The sequence below is a fragment of the Portunus trituberculatus genome, chromosome 22 (assembly GCF_017591435.1).
Source record: "Portunus trituberculatus isolate SZX2019 chromosome 22, ASM1759143v1, whole genome shotgun sequence".
Classification (NCBI taxonomy): Eukaryota; Metazoa; Arthropoda; class Malacostraca; order Decapoda; family Portunidae; genus Portunus; species Portunus trituberculatus.
The window spans coordinates 236,604-259,884 of record NC_059276.1 but is presented as its reverse complement, the minus strand read 5'-3'; the positions used below and the strand labels follow the sequence as shown (position 1 = coordinate 259,884).

At 38.3% G+C, this 23,281-nt stretch overlaps 1 protein-coding gene across 16 annotated transcripts in view; it reads right to left on the bottom strand.

Moving 5' to 3' along the window:
- The window catches only part of LOC123507349 (ankyrin repeat and zinc finger domain-containing protein 1-like), a 360,722-nt gene that overhangs the window by 169,724 nt on the left and 167,717 nt on the right, over positions 1–23,281 (bottom strand). For 9 of the 16 annotated variants that reach the window (XM_045260133.1, XM_045260125.1, XM_045260121.1 and 6 more), the window contains one exon: positions 1,593–1,707. In XM_045260133.1, the coding sequence (XP_045116068.1) occupies positions 1,593–1,707 (115 nt within the window). Of the gene's footprint in view, positions 1–1,592; positions 1,708–9,502; positions 9,604–23,281 lie in introns of all 16 variants that reach the window. The other 7 variants (XM_045260124.1, XM_045260119.1, XM_045260123.1 and 4 more) reach the window with 1 other exon arrangement.

Below are 23,281 nucleotides of genomic sequence, written 5' to 3'. Positions count from 1 at the left end.
GGGGAGAGGGGGCTAGTTCTTTAGTTTCATGTCTCCAAAATTGTGATATACTACTATGGTGAAACAGTACAAACAAGCATCAACAAGTGTTGATGGTGGACCCAGTAATGCAAACAAAACCAATGGTGTGAGAACTAAGAGCAAGGCCAGCAAAATAATTGAGACTCAGCTAGGGTTGAGACAATTGGGAGAGTTTAGTGGTACAAGGGAGTTCTCTGGCTTTGGAGAGGAAAGGACTAACATAAAGAAAATTAATAGCCATGGAAAAAGAAGTTAGGTGCCTAAGGGAAATGCTAGCCTGAATTCTTGAAAAACAGGATTAGCTGCTTGAAGAAAATCGAGGGCTGAAGGAGAAATGTGTTAGATTGGAGAAGGCAATGCTGGTAAACAAAAAGATGAATGTAACATTGGAAGGAATAAAAAAAAAGAAAATGGTGTCCTTAAAGAAAAGTGCAAGACTTATGAAGTGCTGTTGGAAGGACTAAGAGAACAGGTAGATGCTAAGGTAGGGAGAGGAAACCAACAATGAATGAAACAAAATTAGAAGAGTGAAAGAAAGCAAAGAAAAAAATTGTAAAGATGAATAAATCAACTTTGCAAAAATAGTAAAGCAGAAAATACAGGAGAAACCAAGGATAAAGTTATACAAGTGATTAAAGATAAGGAAGAACTAGTGAGAGACATGGTGGACAAAAAAGAAGAGTATGGTTATATTTGAACTACGAGAAGAAAACTCCAGTGAAATTTGTGAGGGAAAAGGAAGAGAAGGAAATGGTTACAAAAATTACTTCAATGATAACACAGCTATCTTAGACAACTGACAAAAGCCCCTTTTCTGTTTCTTCCTACTTTCTCTATCCTCATTTTCGTTCCAAAGCTGGATGTTGCGTCTATGTGCGCAAGGACTTAACTTGCTCTTGTGCCCACGCTCTCGAATCTTCCAAGTTTTCCACCATCTGGCTTTGACTCAATAGTCACCCTCTAACTATCTAACTAAATTTATCTGTGCTGTGTATTTCTCCCCTAACTCCTCTGACTATAGTAAATTCTTTGACTATTTAACTTCTAAAGTGGAGCACATTCTATCCTTTTGCAGAGATCTCCATTCTTGGAGATTTCAATGTTCACCATTAGCTTTGGCTTTCCTCTCCCTTCCAGCCCTCACTCTTCCAACACAAACATCAATACACTGGTTGGTTGTCCTTACATTTTTTTTTATTTCACCTTTTCTGTTTATACATTATTCAATTTTTGCTTAGCTTTGTTATATTGTTTGTGTTTTTCACTTTTTGTGTATTGTCCCTACCTATCATTTTCTGTTTTAGTTTTGTAATTGTTTTGTAAAGTAATTTTTTATTGAATTCTTATATATATTTAGAATCTAAAGATACCTTTTCCAAAGGCAAAATGCCATGGTTAAGAAAAAATTAAGAAGATAACTCAGTGTATCACCTTTATGTATATATCTATCACACACTTCTTCAGATGCTCATTATCTATTACAAATTGGAAAAAAAAAAAAAAAAAAAAAACTTTCCTTATAATTTTTCTACATTGCCTGACATCTTTACAAAGATTTAGGAGAAACATACCTCTGTAAATAGCAGCAGCAAAATGTCCACCTCCAAGCAGTACAATGGCCCAGTTTTTCTTACGTGGCGCTGACATGGCACGCTGGATAACATCTTGTTCCCCATCAATTCCAACCTTATGATAATACATCAATAAATTAATTGCTTATGTATGTAAGCACACTCAACCCTCCACTATTACGCCTAATTGGTCCATTTATCACTGCGCGATAGCCAAAATCATGATAGCCGAAGTGAAGAACCTATGGTAATATAGTGGAGACTCAATACTCGAACTAAATCAGTTCCAAATGGGTTTTCAAGTATCAAAAAGTTTGACTACTAATACCTATAAATCAGGTAGTAATTTGTTCTACCCAGGCAAAACCTAAAGTTTACAAAATTTTCAATGTATTTTTATTATAATTTTGATTTATATCTAATGTAAGTGAAGGCTGGTGATGGATAACGTAGAACAGGAGGGGATAAGGGTGCAAAGGAAGGAGGTTATTCGTTCCATATAAAATGCCTGGTAACTTGGTATGATTCCTATGAACCCTGTTTTGGAGGGCTGTGGCTCACTAACACTTACACTCTCACTAGATTCCTTATTTTCACCACTAATAAACCTCTTTGGTACCATTGGAAGTTTCTAAATGAAAACTACAGACAAAACACAAAAGAATGTTGTTGTTCTCTCAAACATGATGCAGTGGTGGAATTCTAAGGCTGTGCACCAGTATCTGGCATACTGCAATACCTGTATTTTAGTGTCGGTAATACTAGTTTACTGAACTCTAGTATTACCAGTATCACAACAGGACAACCATGTGAGTGGCCGTTTGAATACAGGATATTTTTTCAAGTATTACCATGTCAAACATTTGCATTCAACAAATGAAAAGTTAAGTTTTTAAGAAGTTCGAGTATTTAGTTTTCACTGTAATTCAAATTGACACTAAGGCCTCCAAGCTGCCATTCTTTGTCACTTTTTGCCAAGTTTTTATACCATATAATAGTATAAAAATAAATAAATAAAACATTACAGAAAGACGTACCAAATCAAGAATCATAATAACAACATAATAAGAGCAATCATAATAACAACATGAATAAAATGAGTCTTGCTGTCACCACTTATAATTTTTTCTGTAGGTGGTGGTCAAAAAGCCTGTGCTGCTGCTCAACTGCCATATTCCTTGGCATAATCAATCACCTGTAGTTTGTAGGAAATTCTGTAGCGCAATCTTTTTCCACCTGCTGCCCATGACGGTGACAATGTTAATGTGCTTTGTTATGATTAAGAACTTGGTGTTACTTTTCACCGCTAGATGGCACTGTGTCAGAGCAATGATCAACTGATGTTTATAAACATTCATCACAGCCACACAGGTTAGATTACTGTCATTTTTAAGATAATTAGTTTTTAAAGGGATAATACTGATAATGATAATTATGCCTGCAATAATATAATAATGCATGCAGTTAGGGTAGGTAAAAGTACTGGAAAAAGGTGTAACCTATATGACATCAAATGTGGCACCTCATTGTGGATGATTAGGAGTAAAGGTGGATTGGGGAAATATGTGAAAAACTATTTCTAAATACAAGTATATAGAGAAACATATCTTTCATAAGACATCATAACCTGGAAGTCTATGAATGATGGGCAAGTGATATAGAAATATGAGCAGCTTTTTTATGTACAATAACAGCAAAACATGATAACGGAAAGCACAATAGCAAAGGGTTAAGTGTACAGGGATTTTTTGATTAATGCAAGGGATACATTCCTTAAGGGATCATGTAATGTGAAAATTGCATGAAGTGAACATGATTACCGAACTAAACTGTAACTGTTAGAGGTTCCATTGTAGTATACATGTATGTATTTACTTAGTTGTATATTACAAGGTTTAAGCGAGGCTCATAGTGACCTGTCTCCATATCTACATTTATCCAACTTTCCCTAAATTTGTGCTCACTTTCTGCTGCTACTCTTAACTCAATCCATTCCAAATATCTACTGCCCCATGTGGAAAACTAAACTTTTTAATGTTTCTTGGACACTGATTTTTCGTGATCTTGGAGTGTTGTCTTATTTGCCTACATCCATCCTCTGTCAGTGACACCAGGTCTTTTCCATATGGTTTACTAACATACATCATCATTAGATCTCCTACTTCAAAGATGGCAGCTCCATTTCCTTCAGCCTTTTTTCATAGGGAAGATTATTTATGGCATTTTCTGGAATCTCATACACTTTATATTTCTGCCCAGAATCATGAAAAGTCTGTTCTCCAACTTGCCAAACACTTCTTTATATATAGAAAATGTCAATATCTTTTAAACTCTAATTCCCTTTGTGACTTCTGGCATCTGGTCAAAAACATCTCCAATAACCTTACTTCTTTATCTTTCCTTACTTTATGTCATCCTGATGGCACCACTGCCATTTCATCTGTCTCTAAAGCTGAACTCTTCTCTTAAACCTTTGCAAAAAACTCCACTTTGGATGATTTTGGGATTGTTCCTCTCTCTACTCTTCCCTCTGACTATTCCATGTCATCAATCAAAATTCTTTGTAATGATGTTTTCCATGCCCTCTCTGACCTAAATTTATCCTTGGAAAGCTTATGGACCCAATGGGGTCCCTCTTATTGTTCTAAAAAAACTATGCTTTTGTGCTTGTAACTTGCCTGGCCAAACTCTTTCAACTATGCCTATCAGCTTCTATTTTCCTTCTTGCTGGAAGTTTGTCTATATAGTGGAGACTCAAAACCCGAATGTTTAAATACTCAAACTTATCAATACTCAAGCGCAAAAGTTTGATTCAATACTCAAAAACATACCTTATAGTTGAACATCCACATGCGTGGTTCTAAACAAAGGCTACCAGGCATCCCCCTTCTCCCTCCGCCAGTTGTGACTTGTACTTCCGTGGTCATCAAAATAACATTCTCCTGCATTCTATCTGTAGTTTTTCAATTATAAACTTACATTAACACCAAAGGCTTATTAGTGGTGAAAATATCTGGTAATCAAACGGCTGCACATTTGGTCCGATACAAATGCACTGTCAGCTCCCTTCTTGCAGCTGCCACTGTACCGTTCTGATATCTTATTACTAAAAATACCGGTATTATTGTAATGTGTACCAGTATACTGGATGCCAGTGTGCTTCCCTAATCCTGCCGCAGTCCTCAGAAAAACAACATTCTTCTGTGTTCTGTCGGTAGTTTTTCACTTAGAAACTTACGATGGTACCAAAGAGGCTTATTGGTGATGAAAATAAGGAATCTGGTGAGTGCAAGTGTTAATGAGCCACAGCACTCCATTAGTGGATTTACAGGAATCCCACCAGGAGAAAAGTTACAAAGACGTTTTCATGGACGGTGACTCATCCTCTGGCAACCTCCCTCCTTCTTCCCACCCTTCTCCTCTCCTCTTCTAAGTTATCCATCACCAGCCTTCACTTACGGTATATACAAATAAAAATTGTAAGAAGAAAAGTACATTGAAATTTTTATAAACTTGAGGTTTTGCTATGATTGGAATGAATTACCTGATTTATAGGTATCAACAGTCAAACTTTTTTAATACTCGAACAAACATTTGGAACTAATCAAGTTCAAATATTAAGTATCCACTGTATTCAGCCTGTTCCTAAAAAGGGTGACCATTTTAATCCCTCTAACTAACGTCCTATAGCTTTAATCTCTTGCTTGTCTAGTTTTTTAATCTATCCTCAATAAGAAGATTCCTAAACATCTGTCACTTCACAACCTTCTATCTGATTGCCAGTATGGCTTCTGTCAAGGTCACTCTACTGGTGATCTTCTGGCATTCCTTACTGAGTCTTGGTCATCCTCTTTTAGAGATTTCAGTGAAACATTTGCTGTCACGTTAAACATATGAAAAGCTTTTGATAGAGTCTGGCACAAAGCTTTGATTTTAGAACTGCCCTCCTACGGTTTCTATCCTTCTCTCTGCGACATTATCTCAAGTTTCCTTTCCGATCGTTCTATTGCAGCCATTGTAGATGGCCACTGTTCTTCTCCTAAATCTATTAACAGTGGTGTTCCTAAGGATTCTGTCCTATCACCCACATGCTTTTTATTATTCATTAATGACCTTCTAAGCCAAACTTCTTGCCCTATCAACTCCTACACTGATGATACCATCCTACATCATTCATGTCATTTCAGAGACCACCAACCCTTCAGGAAATCAACAACACACGCAGAGACAGCACAGAATGCCTTACTTCTAATCTCTTGAAGATTTCCGATTGGGGGCAGAGAAAACTTAGTAATTTTCAATGCCTCAAAAACTATTTCTCCATCTATCAACTCAACACAACCTTCCAGACAACCATTCCCTCTTCTTCAATGACACTCAACTGTTCCTCTCTTCCACAGTGTTTATCCTTGGTCTGTCCTTCACTCATAATCTTATCTGGAAACTTCACATCTCTTCTCTTGCTAAAACAGGTTCTATGAGGTTAGGCATTCTGCTGCGTCTCTGCCAGCTTTTCTCATCCCTCCAACTGCCAACTCTATACAAGGGCCTTATCCATCCTTGCATGGAGTACTCTTCGCATGTTTGAGGGGTTCCATTCACACAGTCTTATTAGATAGGGTGGAATCAAAAGCATTTCATCAACTCCCTTCCACTGACTCTTCAGCCTCTTTCTCACTTTTACCACTATTTTCATGTTAACTGACCTATTGATCTTGCTAACTGCATGCCTCCCCTCCTCCTGCGGCCTCACTACTAAAGGCTTTCTTCTTCCTCTCATCCCTATTCTGTCCAACTCTCTAATGCAAGAGTTAACCAATATTCTCAATCATGCTTCCCTTTCTCTGGTAAAGTCTGGAACTCTCTGTCTGCTTCTTTGTCTCCATCTTCCTACTATTTAAGTTTTTTTTAGGAGGAGGTTTCAAGACATTTGTCCCTGTCCTCTGGCTAAATCCTTTTTTAATCTTTTAGGGAACTTGCTGTTTAAGTGGGCCTTTTTCTATATATAATTCCTTGCCTTTGGCAAGTTCCCCTCTTGCACAAAAAAAGGTAATTCATTCTAATCCTTAGCCTTAAGTTTATGAAAATTTCAATGTAATTTTTTTTTCAATGTAATTTTTTTTTTATAATTTCTATTTGTATGTACCACAAGTGAAGGCTGGTGATGGATAATATAGAAGAGGGGGGGAGAAAGGTGAGGAGGAGGGAGGTTGTCAGAAGATGACCTGTCTCCTGTGAATCCAGTAGTGGATTTCACTAAATTCCTTATTTTCACCACTAATAAGCCTCTTTGGTGCCATTGTAAGTTTTTAAATGAAAAACTACTAATTTAACACAGAAAAATGTTTTTCTCAAGATTGGGCAGGACTACGGACATGCACTGGATTCTAGTGTACAGGAATACCAGTATTTTGCTTCAGTATTATCAGTACTACCGGTATCAGAACGAAACAATGACAGCAGCGGGAAGTGAGAGACCAGAGCTTTGTTTACAACCATATGTGCAGCCGTTCGATTACCAGATATTTTCATCACTAATAAGCTTTTGGTGTTATGTAAATTTATAAATGAAAAACTACATACAGAACACACAATAATGTTATTCTAAAGACTGCACAAGCACAACTGGCTGAGGGGGAGAGGTAGGCCAGGGAGCCTTTCTTTTATAACCACGTGTGTGGACGTTCGACTATCAGGTATTTTTTTGTATATTAAATCAAACTTTTGCATTCGAGTATTGAAAATTTTGACAATTAAGATGTTTGAGTATTGAGTCTCCACTGTATAAGTGAAAAGGTGAAACAAACTTCTCCCATCTCTGCCTACCTCCTCCACCCACACTTAACCCCCTGGGAGGAACAATGTTGTAAATTAACCACTGCGGCCTCTCTCTCTCTCTCGGCTATTCAAAACTTTATTTATTCAATGAATAATGTTTGCAGGGTCGTCAACGAGCTCTTCTGCAATTAGTAGAGTAGCCAGTCTCCTGTAGGTGGCTAAATTTGTACACTCCAGCTGATCGACAGTCCCAAGTGAAAGGTAGGAGCAAGATGCGTTGGTGCAACATCCAGTGGAACATACCATATTTTGATGGCATATAGGACACATGGGCAAGACACACACACTCCCATTCAGCAGGTCAAATTTAGGATAAAATGTTTTTTATGTATTTAAGCATAGACTGTTGAAAGAAATTTAGAAAAACATTATACAAGTAGAAAGCATGATCAATTTGCAGATTCATCCAACAATGGAAACTGGTATGTTGCTTATATATTCCTGATGAGAAATGTAGAGAAATGATTGATGATATATGTCATTTCCATTGCAAATGAATATTTTTGGAGTTAGGATTGTTTTTTTTCAACTCCTATTTATGCTTGCCTCTCATTTCAAACAATCTTGGGGCATCTGGAATCAAGAATCTCACATAAAAAAATATTTTGAAAATGCTTTGAGAGCAAGGGCAGTGGGTGGAGACTGCAGCCCAGCTGTTGGATTGTTTGCATCAAGCAGTGTTGCCAATGATATGCTTCTGCCTGTATACATTACATCACAACCCACAAGGGATACTAAATAAAACCCAACCTTAAAACCAAGCAACATCATACTCAAATTTTGACCCATGTGGGGCTGGGCAACGAATGTTATATTTACCTTTTTTTACGTTCTTCATTTTCTTTTCTTGCTGTTACCAGACATGTAATTTTTTTTGCAGTAGGTAGTGGTCTAAAAGCCCTTGATGCTGCTTTATTGCCATGCTCTCTGGCATAACCTAACACTTGCAGTTTGTAAGAGATTGTATAGCCTGATCTTTTTCCTCCTGTTACCATGACAGTGAGTGTTCATGTGTTTTGTTATGATTGGATCAAATAACATGTAGAGTCGGGAGATACCCATTGCAACAGCGTCCCTGATGTTTTCTATGTTCTTACTGCTTTATTTATTTTTTCCTTTTTTTCAAACAACTTTCATCTATTTCCTTCTTTTAATTTCATTATCAACTTTATGATAATGAACTTGCTGTTACTCATCACCATCAGACAGCATCGAGTCATCCATAGACATGCATCACAACCTCGCAGGTTAGATTGCTTTAATTTTTATGAAAATTAGTTTTATAGTAATAATACTGGTAACAATAACAATAGCAGCAATAAAATAATGATGAATGCAATTAGTTTTGGTCAGGTTAATGGGGGTCAGGGAGAAGATAAGCCTACAGGAAGTCTTAACTTCCCATATTAGAAATAGTGTGACTTTTAGAGCCAAAGTTTTGGGGAAAATGGTGCATCCTATGTGCTGTCAAATACAATAACCCTGATCTCTGAGATGTATATACACTCAACCCTCCACTATCGTGCCTAACATGATAGCCAAAATTGTGATAGCTGAAGTGAAAAACCCATGGTAATAATTCAAATTGACACTAGGTCTCCCAAGCTGTCATTTTTTGGTAACTTTTTTTGCCTAATTTTTATACCGTATAATGGTATAAAAAGGGAAATAATACAGTATAGAAAAATTTACCTAATCAAGAATCATAATAACAACATAATAAGAGTAATCATAATAACAACATGAATAAAATATCTCTTGCTGTGGCCAGACAATTATCATTTTTCTGTAAGTGGTGGCCCAAAAGATCCTCCTGCTGCTCTATTGCCATGTTCCTTGGCATAATACACCACTTGTAGTTAGTAGGAAATTGTGCAGCACAATCTTTTCCATTTGCTCCTATAACAGTGATGTTGATGTGTTTTGTTATGACTATGAAGTTGGTGTTACTCCTCATCACTAATTAGTACTGATTTAGGCATTTGTTTAGCTGTTTGTTAGTAAAAGTGACAAAAAACAGGATTAACCTATAAGGAAAATAGCCAAAGTAGTCTGATATACTGCTTACTTACGGATTTGTTATATAAGACATTTCTATAAAGGGAAACAACATAACCATCAGCATTCAGGAAGAATATCTGTGCTTGCCTCTTGAGAACAGGAGTGTTCACACCTGAAAGGACACAAGAACAAACTCAATACAATAGAAAAAAATGTATAAATAATAAATAATTGAAAAAATAAATAATATATACAGTATATATATATATATATATATATATATATATATATATATATATATATATATATATATATATATATTGTTACAACCCGTCCGTAACATACTCCACTACCATCACCTCCTCCGCTTGCTACCTCGTTCGCCACCTCTCCACCTCCCTTCCACGTCACCGTCTCATGAAGCCCGCTACTGTCCCGAAGTTGGATTCACGCGCCCCATTCGACTCAAGCGGAAGTGTTAAGCAAGCTCCTGATTTCTGGAAGTGAGTCGAGGTCAAGGCCTCAACCAGTGAACACAACGCCTCTTGGACTACCATGGGATCCACCTCACCCAGCACTTCACCACTGCGACACCTCATAAGTATCACTTCCCCTCATCCCATTTTTTCCACATTACCTCCATATAGGATTAGTATTATTGTTAGGTATTAAGTTGGGTTCTTTATATTTATTTCTGTGTTATATATATATATATATATATATATATATATATATATATATATATATATATATATATATATATATATATATGTCAGTTTCATGTGTTTCATGTTATATCTATATGTGTATGTCAGTTTCATGGTTATTGGGTTATTAAATAGCTTTTTAAGTGCCTCATTTGCATATCTCCACCAGTTGAACCTGCAGTGTTTTTTCTTTTTATTGTTATTGTTCACTGGCTCCCCGATGCCAATCTTACCCATTTAACCGGTGAACGTAACAATTGGCGACCGTGACAGGACTATTATGACCCTTGTTCAGTGTTCCATTTTTCCAGTGACCTTTTTTCTGTGATTACATTATTTTTTGGTGTTTCTGTGGTGTTGTGACTTTGATGTGTTTTTTTTTTCCTGTGACTTACTCAGCGTGTGGTTTAAATTTACCTTTGTGCAATCAAGTGGCTCCCTTTGGGTTAAAAGTGCTTTGTGACTTTCATTGGTATCGCATAGCAGTGGTAGAGCAGGAAAGCAGGTAGCAAGGCGTGTTCACCGATAGCACTTATCTCAGTTTTTTGCACATCGGTAGGTGTGTAATAAGTGTTATCCAATTGTTGGGATCATCATATGTTCATGCGAACCCTCAATCCCCTCACTTTGCAGATCATTTTTCTCGCTAGTTAGAATTGGCCATTTTAACTAGTCTCTCAGACTAATCCGCCTCCTTATCAATAACAAGTCTCAGTACAATTAGCTCCTCACTCTCAAGTCTCGTAACTAGAGTAATCCGGATCCCTCTTAATGCCGTAATTTTTTAGTTTACCCCCCCATTAGTGATTGTACTCATAAGTGTTTACTTAAGTATAATCTAGGTAATTTCCAAGGTTGCCTTTATAATCACTCTGCCAAGTTCATCATTTAAGTAATTCGCTTATAATTTTTTGTTGTTGTTGTTTGTTTAACATCTATTTAATATGGCTTCCGCTCAGTTTAACTTTGAAGATTTTTGTGCTGATCCTTCTCTGAACAACTTAAAGATGCTAATATAAAGAAGGACCAGCGGAAAGCCATCGCTAAACATTTTGATATTCCCATCACATCTCAGATGACTAAAGAGGTCGTTAAGAATGTAGTTGTTGAACATCTAGTGCAAGAAGGTCAGTTGCTAGGAAATGCCATAGAAGAGTTAACTCCCATGTCAGCAGCCTCTACGAGGACTATAATACACAATCCCCAGAAAGAACACGATAAGAGTAGGATAAGTCAGTGGGAAATTGAGAAGCTTAGACTAGAATACCAGATGCATGAAAGACAAATGCAACTACAAGAAAAACAAATGCAACTACAGGCAGAAAAGGAAGAGAGAGAATTTCAGTTACAACTTAAAAGGCAGGAGAAAGAGTTAGAAATTCAGGAGTTAACCCTACGAAATGACACTAAGTTTAGAGGGGAAGAAATAGATATAAAGAAAAAGTTAGCAAGCTTTAATCCCGCTCCGCTAGTTCCCCCTTTTGATGAATCTGATGTTGACGGGTCATTTCGCACTTTTGAGAGCATTGCTAATAGGAATAAATGTCCCAAGGATCAGTGGGTGTCTCTCCTAGTCCCCAAGCTAGTAGGAAAAGCTTATAGGGTATACAACGGCTTTAGTGATGAGATAGAGTATGAAGAGATCAAAGGTAACATTCTAGATGCCTACTCTATCACTTCTGACAGATACAGACAACAGTTCCGAAACTATGTGAAACCAGACTCTCACACTTATGTTGAATTTGCTAGTGAGAAACTAAGACAATTTAAGAAATGGTTAGCCGCCCTTAACATTACTACCTTTTTGGAGTTGCTCAATCTAATGGTCCTGGAAGAATGGAAGAACAAGTTACCCTTTAATATTCTGAGGATGTGGAAGAACGGGGAGAGAGTGATCTTATGTCTGCCGCTAAAGTGGCTGATGCCTTTGCTTTGTTGATGGGATCCCTGGGTAGTAGAGGTCGTGGTTCACCATCTAATGTTAGGTCCTCCTTTGGGGAAGGTTTTGGGGCGCGGTGGTAAGCCGACCGATTCTCGCCAAATGCATATAATTCCCCTGGTGTACATACTGTAAGAAACCAGGTCACACGATCCAGAAATGTAGACACCCAAATTGCAAGGCCTCTCAACGTCAACTTTCTTTTGTGGCCCCTAAACCTAACACCTTTGAGAACAAGAAACCAGTGGCCCTAGCTAACCCTGTCAACTCTCCTCTAGAACTTTATGACTCGTACACGTATCAAGGTAAAGTGTCCCTGACTGATGGTAAAGACAAGGCAATAAATGTCAAGGTTCTGCATGATACAGGTGCTGCCCAATCCATCTTAAGGGAAGATGTCATCCCTAATATCAAACAGGCTTTCACTGGGGAGAAGGTGATCCTTATAGGTCTCGAATCACAGCTCTCCTATCCCTTGGCTAAAATTAGCTTACAGTGCCCGTTCATTTCAGGACAGTTGAGGTAGCCATTAAACCTGGTGAACTGCTAGTACCGGGGGTACATCTTGTACTGGGTAACGATCTTGCGGGTAACTTGGCTGTTGCAAACTTAATTGTTCATGATTCCCCCTTAACAGAAAGTCCCACTAAGACCCTGGACGAAACATCCCCTCACTTCTTCCTAGTGAGTGCAGTCACCAGGTCTCAGTCCAAGTCCCCTTCCCTTTCACCACCTCCTCCACCAATGATTTGCCTCTACTGACAACTTGTACATCATTTCAAAGGAGAATTTGATTAATGCTCAGGAACAGGATCTCACTTTGGCTAAGATCAGACATGTTGCCAGTGAGACAAAGGATATGTCTAAACTGCCTTGTTTTTATTATCAGGAAGGAGTCCTGATGCGTGCCTAAAGACCTGAACTGAAACAACTAGACACCTGGTCAGAAACACATCAAGTTGTCGTCATCTTGTCTGTAAGACCAGCCATTATAGAACTAGCTCATGATGGATTGTCAGGTCATCTAGGCATCCAAAAAACCTACAAGAAGGCTCTTCAACATTTTTTGGCCAGGAATGAAAAGGATGTGTCACACTATGTAAAAACATGTCATATATGTCAAATTGTGGGTAAGCCTAACGAACGCCTTGTGCCAGCTCCTCTGACGCCTATTCCAGTTCAGACAGAGCCCTTCAAAAAGATCGTTCTGGACAGCGTAGGGCTCTTACCCAAAACCAAACGGGGGAATCAGTATTTATTAACCCTCATGGATCCCACTACCAGGTATCCTGAAGCATTCCCTCTTAAGAACATCACATCAAGGACCATTGTAAAACATCTAATACATTTTTTCACCTCGGTAGGAATTCCAAAACAAATTCAGTCTGACAAGGGTAGCAATTTCACTAGCAATTTTTTCCAACTGATAATGAATGAGCTAAACATCGACCATGTAACCTCCTCGGCTAACCACCCCCAATCCCAAGGCTGTCTGGAGCGGTTTCACCAAACATTAAAATCCATGATAAAGTATTGCTTGGAGCATCAAGGAGACTGGGATGAAAGTATCTCTTTCCTTCTCTTCGCTTTCAGAGAATCTCCTCAAGATTCTTTAGGTTACTCCCCTTTTGAATTACTATATGGTAGACAGATCAGGGGGCCTCTCAAAATAGTAAAGGATCAATGGTTTACTCAAAATACTCCTTCAAGCCCCAGTGTGTCTGACTACATCAGTAACCTTAACAATAAAATCAGTGAAGTCAGATCTTTTGCTAAATCTAACTTCCTCAAATCTCAAACTAAAATGCAACAAAATTCTCTTCCCAAATCTGTCATGAGAAGTTTCAAACCAGGAGACAAGGTTTTACTTTTTCTCCCCACTCCAGGCAATGCTCTTCACAGTAAGTTCATGGGACCTTATGTTGTGGCTCAAAAAACTAAGTCCATTAAACTATGTGGTCCACACTCCTGACCGTCGTAAGGATTCCCAACTAGTTCATATTAACCCCTTCAATACGGTGACGCCTATTAGGGCATCATGAAGCCCCAGTAGCAAATACGGTGACGCCTACGTAAGCGTCATATTTCTTTTCTGAGCTTTCTTCAGATCAGTTGTCCCGTATAGTGTGTTGGATACCAACTACACACGCCGTATGCTGTCCTTGAAATCCTGGTGCTTCTCCCACCATCCTTGTCTCCACCATCCACCAATCACTATAGATAAGCTACATGCGTCCCACCTTGTGTCTAAAATTACCCAATGGCATAGACTGTTCCCATCTCTCTCTCTCTCTCTCTCTCTCTCTCTCTCTCTCTCTCTCTCTCTCTCTCTCTCTCTCTCTCATTCCCTCCCTCCCCATCTCCCTTTCCTCCTCCCCATCTCCTTCCCTCCTCCCACTCTCCCTCTCGAAAGATAATTACATGCGTCACGCCTTGTAACATTTGTGAAAACACACACACACACACACACACACACACACACACACACACACACTCATACACACATACACACAAAAGCAAACCAAAAGTGGCCAGTCAAAGCATGAGTCCATCTTCAACAGGGGCAACAATGCAAGGTAGACTGGTAATGTTGGAGAAGAGATTTGAGGAGTTGAAGGAATTAAAAGTTCAGAGGAGTGAGGAAGAGCAGGATAAAGAATTCTGCAAGGCTTTGAAGGAAAGAGTTAAGAGACTGGAGGAAAATGAAAAACGATTGGTGGATGAGAATGCACACTTGAGAGTGGAGGTTCAAAAATACAAGAGACGGTTGGAGGAAAAAATGGAGAGAGTAGTAAAGGAGAAAGATGACTTTAAGGAAAAGATCAGTGAGCAGAATGAAAGGTTTGAAAGGGAATGGGAACTGAAGAAAACACAATGGACTGAGTCGAGGGAAGCAGAGATGGTTGGATTACAAGAAATAATTAAAGATCAGTTGAAGGAAGACAAAAAAGAAAGGTCTAAGGAACTGGTTAATGTTATGAAGAATAAGGAAACATTGATAAGAGAAATAGCAGAAAAGAAGAAGAGTGTGTTAATATTTGGAATGAAAGAACAAAATATAACATATAAGCCTAAGAGAATTAAGGAAGAATTAAAAACGGCAAGAGATCTGTTCAAAAATCTAAATGATGATGAAAAAAAGACCTACAAGAAGAAGTGGAAGAGATCCATAGACTGGGTCCGTATAAGGAGGAGTGAGCAGACCGATTAAAGTAGTACTGAAGTCACAACAATCTGGAGGATATCCTATATAGAACATCAAAGTTAAGAGAGATAGAAGGTTGTAAAGAGGTGTTTGTGAGAAAGAATAGAAATGAGGAAGAGAGGAGAAGATATAAGGAATTGTTGGAAGAGGCGAGAAGGAAAAATGATGAGCGGTCTGAGGAGGAAAGAGAAAAGTTTTTGGAGAGTTATAGGAGAGAGAGTCAGAAAGTGGTATGTGGAAAGAAGGAATGCAGAGAAACCCTAGAGGAGCAGTGGGTGGACCGTAATGTATACTAATATAGATGGGATACTGTCAAGTAGATTGGAATTGCAAGACTATATGATGGTGGAGAAGCCTGATATAGTGTGTTTGACTGAGACAAAATTGCATGAAAAACAAAGGTAAATTTGGATAATAAATATAATATATGGAGAAAGGATAGAGAGTAAAGGTGGAGGAGGAGTTATGATTATGACGAAGAAATAAATAAATGTGGATAAGGTTTGGTATGGGAAGAACAATGCAGAAGTGATAAGCATAAGGATAAAAAGTGATGGAAAAGAATTAATAATCATGGTGACCTATGTACCTCCTAAAACAAATTCTTGGACATTAAGGAATACGACAATATGATCAAGGATACTTTACAGAGTTTGGAAAGTGTATTATCTGGAAAAAGAAAGGTGATACTAGTAGGAGATTTTAATTGTAAGGAGGTGGATTGGGAAAATCTAGTAAGTGGTGTTGGAGAGCATGCATGGGGAGAAAGATTTCTTAACCTAATGATGGAAAATATGACGGAACAGAGGGTGAAAGAAAATACTAGATATAGAGATGATGAACCGGCTAGACTGGATTTGGTGTTAACAAGAGAAGTGTACCTATGTGAAGATATACAATACAAATGTCCTTTGGGAAAGAGTGATCATGTGGTTATGGAAATGCAGATAGCAACAACACAGCGAAGGAAAGACGAGACATACAGGAGTGGTAGATTGAATTATAGAAAGATGGACACAGAAAGTTTGAAAAATTATTTCAGAAAATTAGATTGGGAGATGTTACAAATCAGAGAAGTGCAAAAAAATATGAGATTTTTATGAAATATTATAAAGGAGTTATGAAATTTGTACCAAAGTATAAACCGAGAGAGGAAGGAAGAAAGGATTGGTTTAATGCAACTTGTGTTAAGGCTAAGGAAAAGAGAGATGTGGCTTGGAAAAGATGGAAAAGAGCAGGAATATACTAAATAAGGAGAATTATAGAGTGGCGAGAAATGAGTATGTGAGGGTAAGGAGGAGGAAGAAAGAAAATTTGAAAAGATATTGTAGACAAGAGTAAGGAACATCCAAAATTGTTTTACAGGTTCATAAATGGTAAACTTAAAAGAGAGAGTCCATTGAAAGATTAAAAGGAGAGCAAGGGATAGTAGATGACCCTAAGAATATAGCGGAATTGCTAAATAATAGGTTTCAGCAAGTATTTACTAAAGAAACAATGTTTGTAAAGCCTCAGAATGTACAAGGAAATGTGCACATGGATGACATTAAGATACCTAAAAGGAGTTATATAAAATGTTGGAGGAACTTAAAGATGATAAAGCGATGGGACCAGATGAAGTTTCAGGAAAATTATTGAAGGAGTGTAGAGAAGAATTGATTGATCCATTATATGATATTATAAGGTGCTCATTAGAAACAGGGAAGTACCAGTAGAGTGGAAAAGAGCTGAAGTGGTGCCCATTTATAAGGGAGGCAGTAAGGAAGAGCCTCTTAACTATAGACCTGTGTCTCTAACAAGTGTGGTCGGTAAGATTTGTGAGAGGGTGATAAAGAAATATTGGATACGGTTCCTGGAGGATCATAAGTTATTATCGGATCATCAATTTGGCTTTAGGAAAGGGAGGTCATGTGTAACAAATCTACTGAGCTTTTATTCAAGAGTGGTTGACAAAATACAAGAGAGAGAGGATGGATGGACTGTGTATATTTGGATTTAAAGAAAGCTTTTGACAAGGTACCTCACATGAGACTGCTATGGAAATTAGAGATTTATGGAGGACTGAAAGGAAAAGTGTTAAAGTGGATGGAAAACTACTTGAGATGGAGGGAGATGAGAACGGTAATAAGGGATGCAAAGTCGGACTGGTTGGTGGTGGAGAGTGGAGTCCCACAAGGCTCAGTGCTGGCACCAATACTTTTCCTTGTATATATTAATGACATGCCAGAGGGAGTAAACAGTTATATTAATTTGTTTGCGGATGATGCGAAGTTGTGTAGGTGTGTGAAGAGTGAAGAAGATTGTGAAATTTTACAGGCAGATCTGGATAAGATTTGGGAGTGGAGCAAGAGGTGGGAAATGGAATTTAATCTGAGCAAAAGTCATGTGATGGAGATGGGGAAGAGTGGAAGACGGCCAAGAGGGTCATATAAGATGGGTGAAGAAGTAGTGTTGAAAAAGGTGGAAAAGGAAAAGGATTTGGGAGTGATAATACAAGACCATGGGCAGTTTGAGGCTCATATTGATAAGATGTTTGGAGAAACGTATAATTTGATAAGAAATATTGGATTAGCCTTCCATTATATGGATAAAGATATGATGAAGAAATTAATTAGTACGGTAATTAGACCAAGATTGGAATATGCTGGAGTGGTTTGGTCCCCTTATAAAAAGAAGCATATAAGGAAGTTGGAGAGATTGCAGAGAATGGCAACAAAAATGGTTCCGGAATTGGCAGAAATGACCTATGAGGAGAGATTAAAAGAAATGAATTTGCTTACCTTGGAACAAAGAAGAGAAAGAGGAGATTTAATACAGGTTTATAAACTGTTGAATGGACTGGATGAAGTGGATAATGAGCAAATGATGTTGAGAGAGGAAAACTTAAATAGAACTACGAGATCGCATAGTAAAAAGATAGCCAAGGAATATGCTTGAAGGATGTGAAGAAATATAGTTTCCCACAAAGATGTGTGGAGGTGTGAAATGGTTTGAGTGAGGAGGTGGTGTCAGCGAGGAGTGTGCATAGTTTTAAAGGAAAGTTGGATGTGTGTAGATATGGAGATGGGGCCACACGAGTATGATACCCAGGCCCTGTAAAATTACAACTAGGTGAAACAAAAACTAGGTGAATACACACACACACACACACACACACACAGGACGGCTCGTCTCCGGCTGCGTACAGGAAGAAAGAAAATACCTATGGTATTACAGGGCTCGAGTAACTCTAAGTTTTGTGTCAGTAAATGTCCTACTGTCTCTTAGTGTTGAAAGTGAGTGATATGGAGAGTGATCCCTGAGAGGGGAGTGTGGACGGTAATCGCTCTGGCCATAATCAGCTGACAACATCAAAAATGGCGTCCAGGCAAACTAGAGACTTCGAAGGTTTTATTACTACGCCAAAAGGACTGCATAAACTTGACATGGATGCAAGAATCCAGGCGCTGGAGAGTAAGTTCCTAAGCATTTTGTCAATAGAAGAAAAACTGGATAGAGTTCTAGCCGAGAATGATTCATTTAAAAAAGAGATCTACTTGTTAACGCTAGAGAATAAAAAGCTGTTGAAGGAAAAAGTAGAGATGGAGAAAGAAAACCAACAGCTAAGGAAACAATGCGAAGAAATGAAGGCTAAACTCATGGAAATGGAGATAAAAATATCCGAAGGGGACTTGAAGAAAGAGGAATGTCTTAATCTAATTGACACTAGGATGAAAGAAGTGAATCATGAACATCTGGAGGTACAAAGGTCGTTTAGGGAGATAGTAAAAAAGCAGGAATAGGAAAATAAAGGGATTATGCAGAGGGAAATGGTAAAGGCACTAAAGTAAAATGAGTATGTGGTGAGAGATATCGCTGAAAAGAAAAAATGTGCGATCATAATAGGATTGCGGGAGGAAACTAACAGGAACTGGCAGGACAGGAGGGATAAGGAAAATGACAAGATTAAGTCTTTACTGAACAAGATCTCTGTGGAAGAAGAGAACCTATATGCTGAGGTAGAAGAAAGTGTGAGATTGGGAGCTTTTGAGGAAGGCAAGAATAGACCATTAAAATTGAAATTAAAGTCTCAGGTGGCAGCGGAGGCCTTGTTGAGGAGGGCTTGGAAACTTAAGGAATCTGAGGAAACCAAAACAATTTACACAAGAAGAAATATGTCACAAGATGAGAGAATGACGATGAAGGAGCTAGTATCTGAAGTGAAGGAGAGGAATGACGAAAGAACAGAGGAGGAAAAGATCAAGTTTTTTTGGAGGATGAGAAATGGGAGGCTAAAGAAGTGGTGGATAAAACAGACGGAATAGGCATTACATGGAAGAAAGAGACTAGGAATGGAATAAAAGTGACTTGCACGAACATAGATGGATTTCTGTCTAAGAGGCTAGAATGTATGGATTACCTAAGAAATAACAAACCGGACATAATGTGTGTAGTGGAAACAAAGCTAAGGCCCGAAATAAAGCAAGACTGGTTTGTTGTAAAACACTACAAAGTATGGAGAAATGATAAAAAAATAAAGGTGGTGGTGGTATAATGGTTCTTACTAAGGATGATCTGATAGTGAAGGAGGTGAACTATAGTAAGAGAAATGAGGAAGTGATAAGTATGCTTATAACAGATGGCAAGAGGGACATTAATATTATAACAGTATACATACCACCCAGAACCAGTGCTTGGGAATATGAACAGTACCAAATGGTGATGAGAAATACTCTAGACAGAATGAAGCAAGAACTCAACAGAAAGGATAGAGTGATGATAGTTGGAGACTTTAATTGCAAAGAAATAGTGTGGGAAGACTACAAGTGGTGAATGGTGGTGAGTGGGCAGAAGAATTGTTAAAGGTAGCAACAAATAACTTGATGGCACAGTGGGTGAGATCACCAACAAGGTGCAGGGGACAAGATGTTGCAGCAAGGTTGGATTTGGTATTTACCAGGGAATCTCTAAAAGAGGAAATTGATCATGAAAGTCCCTTGAGGAAAGCGATCATGATGTCCTAAGCTTTGAGCTGGATACAGAATTAAGCACGAATAAGATTGTGGAACAGGAGGAAAAATTAAATTATACAAGGGCAAATTATAACCATATAAGGGAGTTCTTTAATGAAATTGACTGGTCCGTGGTATACCAGGAAAGAGATATGCAATTGAAATACGATAAATTTATGGATTTGTATAACTCTGCTGTGAAAAAGTTTGTGCCATATAACAGAAACTTTAAATAATAAACAGTGGTTTAATAGAAATTGTGAAGAAGCAAAAAGAACAAAGAAAAGGCATGGAAGAAACTTAAGAAAACAGTGATGTATTATCAAGGAAGGCTACAAAACAGCAAGGAATAGATATGTTGAAGTAAGGAAAACAGCACAGAAGGAATATGAACAGAGGGTGGTGGAAAACTGTGATAGTGACCCAAAATGTTTTACAAATTCATAAATGGAAAACTAAATAAAAGGAGGCAATAGAAAAGGTAAAAACGGGAAGAAGTATATGAAGATGCTGGAGATAGCTGAAATTTTGAACGACAACTTTTGCAAAGTGTTTACAAAGGAGGAGAATTTTATGGGAGGAAGGCCTACGGAAATAAAGCAAATGCAGGACATCATGGTTACTAAGGAAGACGTAAGGAAAATTATAAGCAATCTGGATATTAATAAATCAATGGGGCCTGATGGCATATCTGGGAGGTTGCTAAAGGAATGTAAGGATCAATTGTTGAACCCCATATTTGATATTGTGGATACCTCCATACGAACAGGATTAGTCCCGAAAGAGTGGAAAAAAGCTGACATTGTGCCTATATATAAGAATGGTAGTAGAATGGAACCGCTAAATTATAGACCAGTATCGTTGACTAGTATATTGTGCAAGGTATGTGAAGAAGTAATTAAAGCAAAGTGCAAAGTGGAGTGAGTATCTAGAAAGTGAAAACATTCTGAGTGAAAGACAGTTTGGTTTCAGAAAAGGAAGATCGTGTGTATCCAATTTATTATGTTTTTATTCAAGAGTGACTGACATACTGCAACATAGAGAGGGATGGGTGGATGCTATCTACCTGGACTTGAGAAAGGCCTTTGATAAAGTACCACACAATAGACTGATGTGGAAACTAAAGATGACTGGAGGAGTAAATGATAAACTACCAAAATGGATGGAAAATTACTTAATGGGAAGAGAAAGGAGAACAGTGGTGAGAGGAAAAAAGTCCGAGTGGAGGAAGGTAACCAGTGGAGTTCCACAAGGGTCAGTGCTGGGTCCCATCATGTTTTTGATTTATGTTAATGATATGCCAGTAGGAATTGACAGTTATATGAACATGTTTGCAGATGATACTAAAATTATGAGGAGAGTAAAGAATGTGGAAGATTGTAACAAGTTACAGGAAGATCTTGATAAAATATATGAGTGGAGTAAAGAGTGGCAGATTGAATTTAATATAGACAAGACCCATGTTATGAAAATGGGAAGAATTAGATACAGACCAAACTGGGATTACAGACTGGGTGATGAGAAAATTAAAGAGACCAATGAGGAGAAAGACTTAGGAGTAACCGTGCAAAACACTTTGTCACCGGAGAAACACATTAACAAGATTTTTTGGAAAACATACAACATGCTTCAAAATATTGGCCTTGCATTCTACTACCTAGATGAAGGAATGATGAAGAAGATATTATGTACCTTAATAAGACCCCAGCTAGAATATGCAGCATGTGTCTGGTCACCGCATATGAAGAAAAATGTGAAGAAGGTAGAAAGGGTACAAAGGCTGGCAACAAGGATGGTACCAGGACTCAGGAGTTAGACTATGAGGAAAGACTGAGGAAGCTGGGGCTGACCACATTAGAAGAGAGAAAAACAAGAGGAGACATGATAACTATGTATAAATTGGTGAACAAGATTAACATACTGGATAGAGAGTTGATAAAGGTGGCCACAAGTAATTATCTCCGAGGACATGGAAAAAAGCTAATAAAGGACATCTGTCTAAATGATGTGAGAAAATACAGTTTCCCGCATCGTAGCATTGATAAGTGGAATAAACTGAGCAGTCATGTCGTTGAGGCGGTGTGTGTCAATCAGATGAAAGAGAGATATGACAGGAATAGACAAGGAGACAGGACACAGAGAGCTTAGCTCAGGCCCTGTAATACACAAATAGGTAAATACAAATAGGTAAATACACACACACAAATACAAAACAACAAATTTTCTAATCTCTCTCTCTCTCTCCCTTTCGTTTCCTCTCCTTCCCTTCCTTCTTCTTCTCGAAGATAAGCTACATGTCCCGCTTGTGTCTAAAATATTAGCAAATGTCTCTCTCTCTCTCTCTCTCTCTCTTTTCTCCAAGAGAGAAGCGTCCACTTTCCTCTTGAAGGCAAAGGTGAATAAAAATAGCAGCATAATACACAAAGACGACAAGTATGACAAGCTTGCACGAGTTTCCAGCTTCAACACTACCATGTATATCATACAGGCGGGCTTTTTTAACATCCGGCGCGAAGGGGTTAACCTAATGAAACCTTACCACTCCAGAGAACCAGAGGACGACTTGTCTCACACTGTACCTGTATGTCTGGTAGGGAAGAAGTCTGGTCCTGTGCCACCCAAGGAAGAGTCCGACATCGAATTCCTCTTCTCATCACCTAAAGGACGCCCCTCAAACAGCCAAATCATGTCCAACCTTGTTGAGTTTTTCTTTCCTTTACACCTTCACAACAGTCTGATCTTAAAAAGTTATTGCTAGACTTTTCAGAAATCACAGGTGACCTTCCAGGACTTTGTACTAATATCCAACATGATATAACATTAATATCTAATGACATCAAGCCTATAAGACAACCAGCCTATCGCATTTTACCAATTAAAAGAGACTTGATGAAAAAAGAGGTAGACTATCTGCTCTGTCATCACCTTGCAGAACCTAGTATATCCCCCTGGACTTCTCCCTTCCTGTTAACATCTAAGCCAGATGGTAGTAGTTGATTTTGCACCGA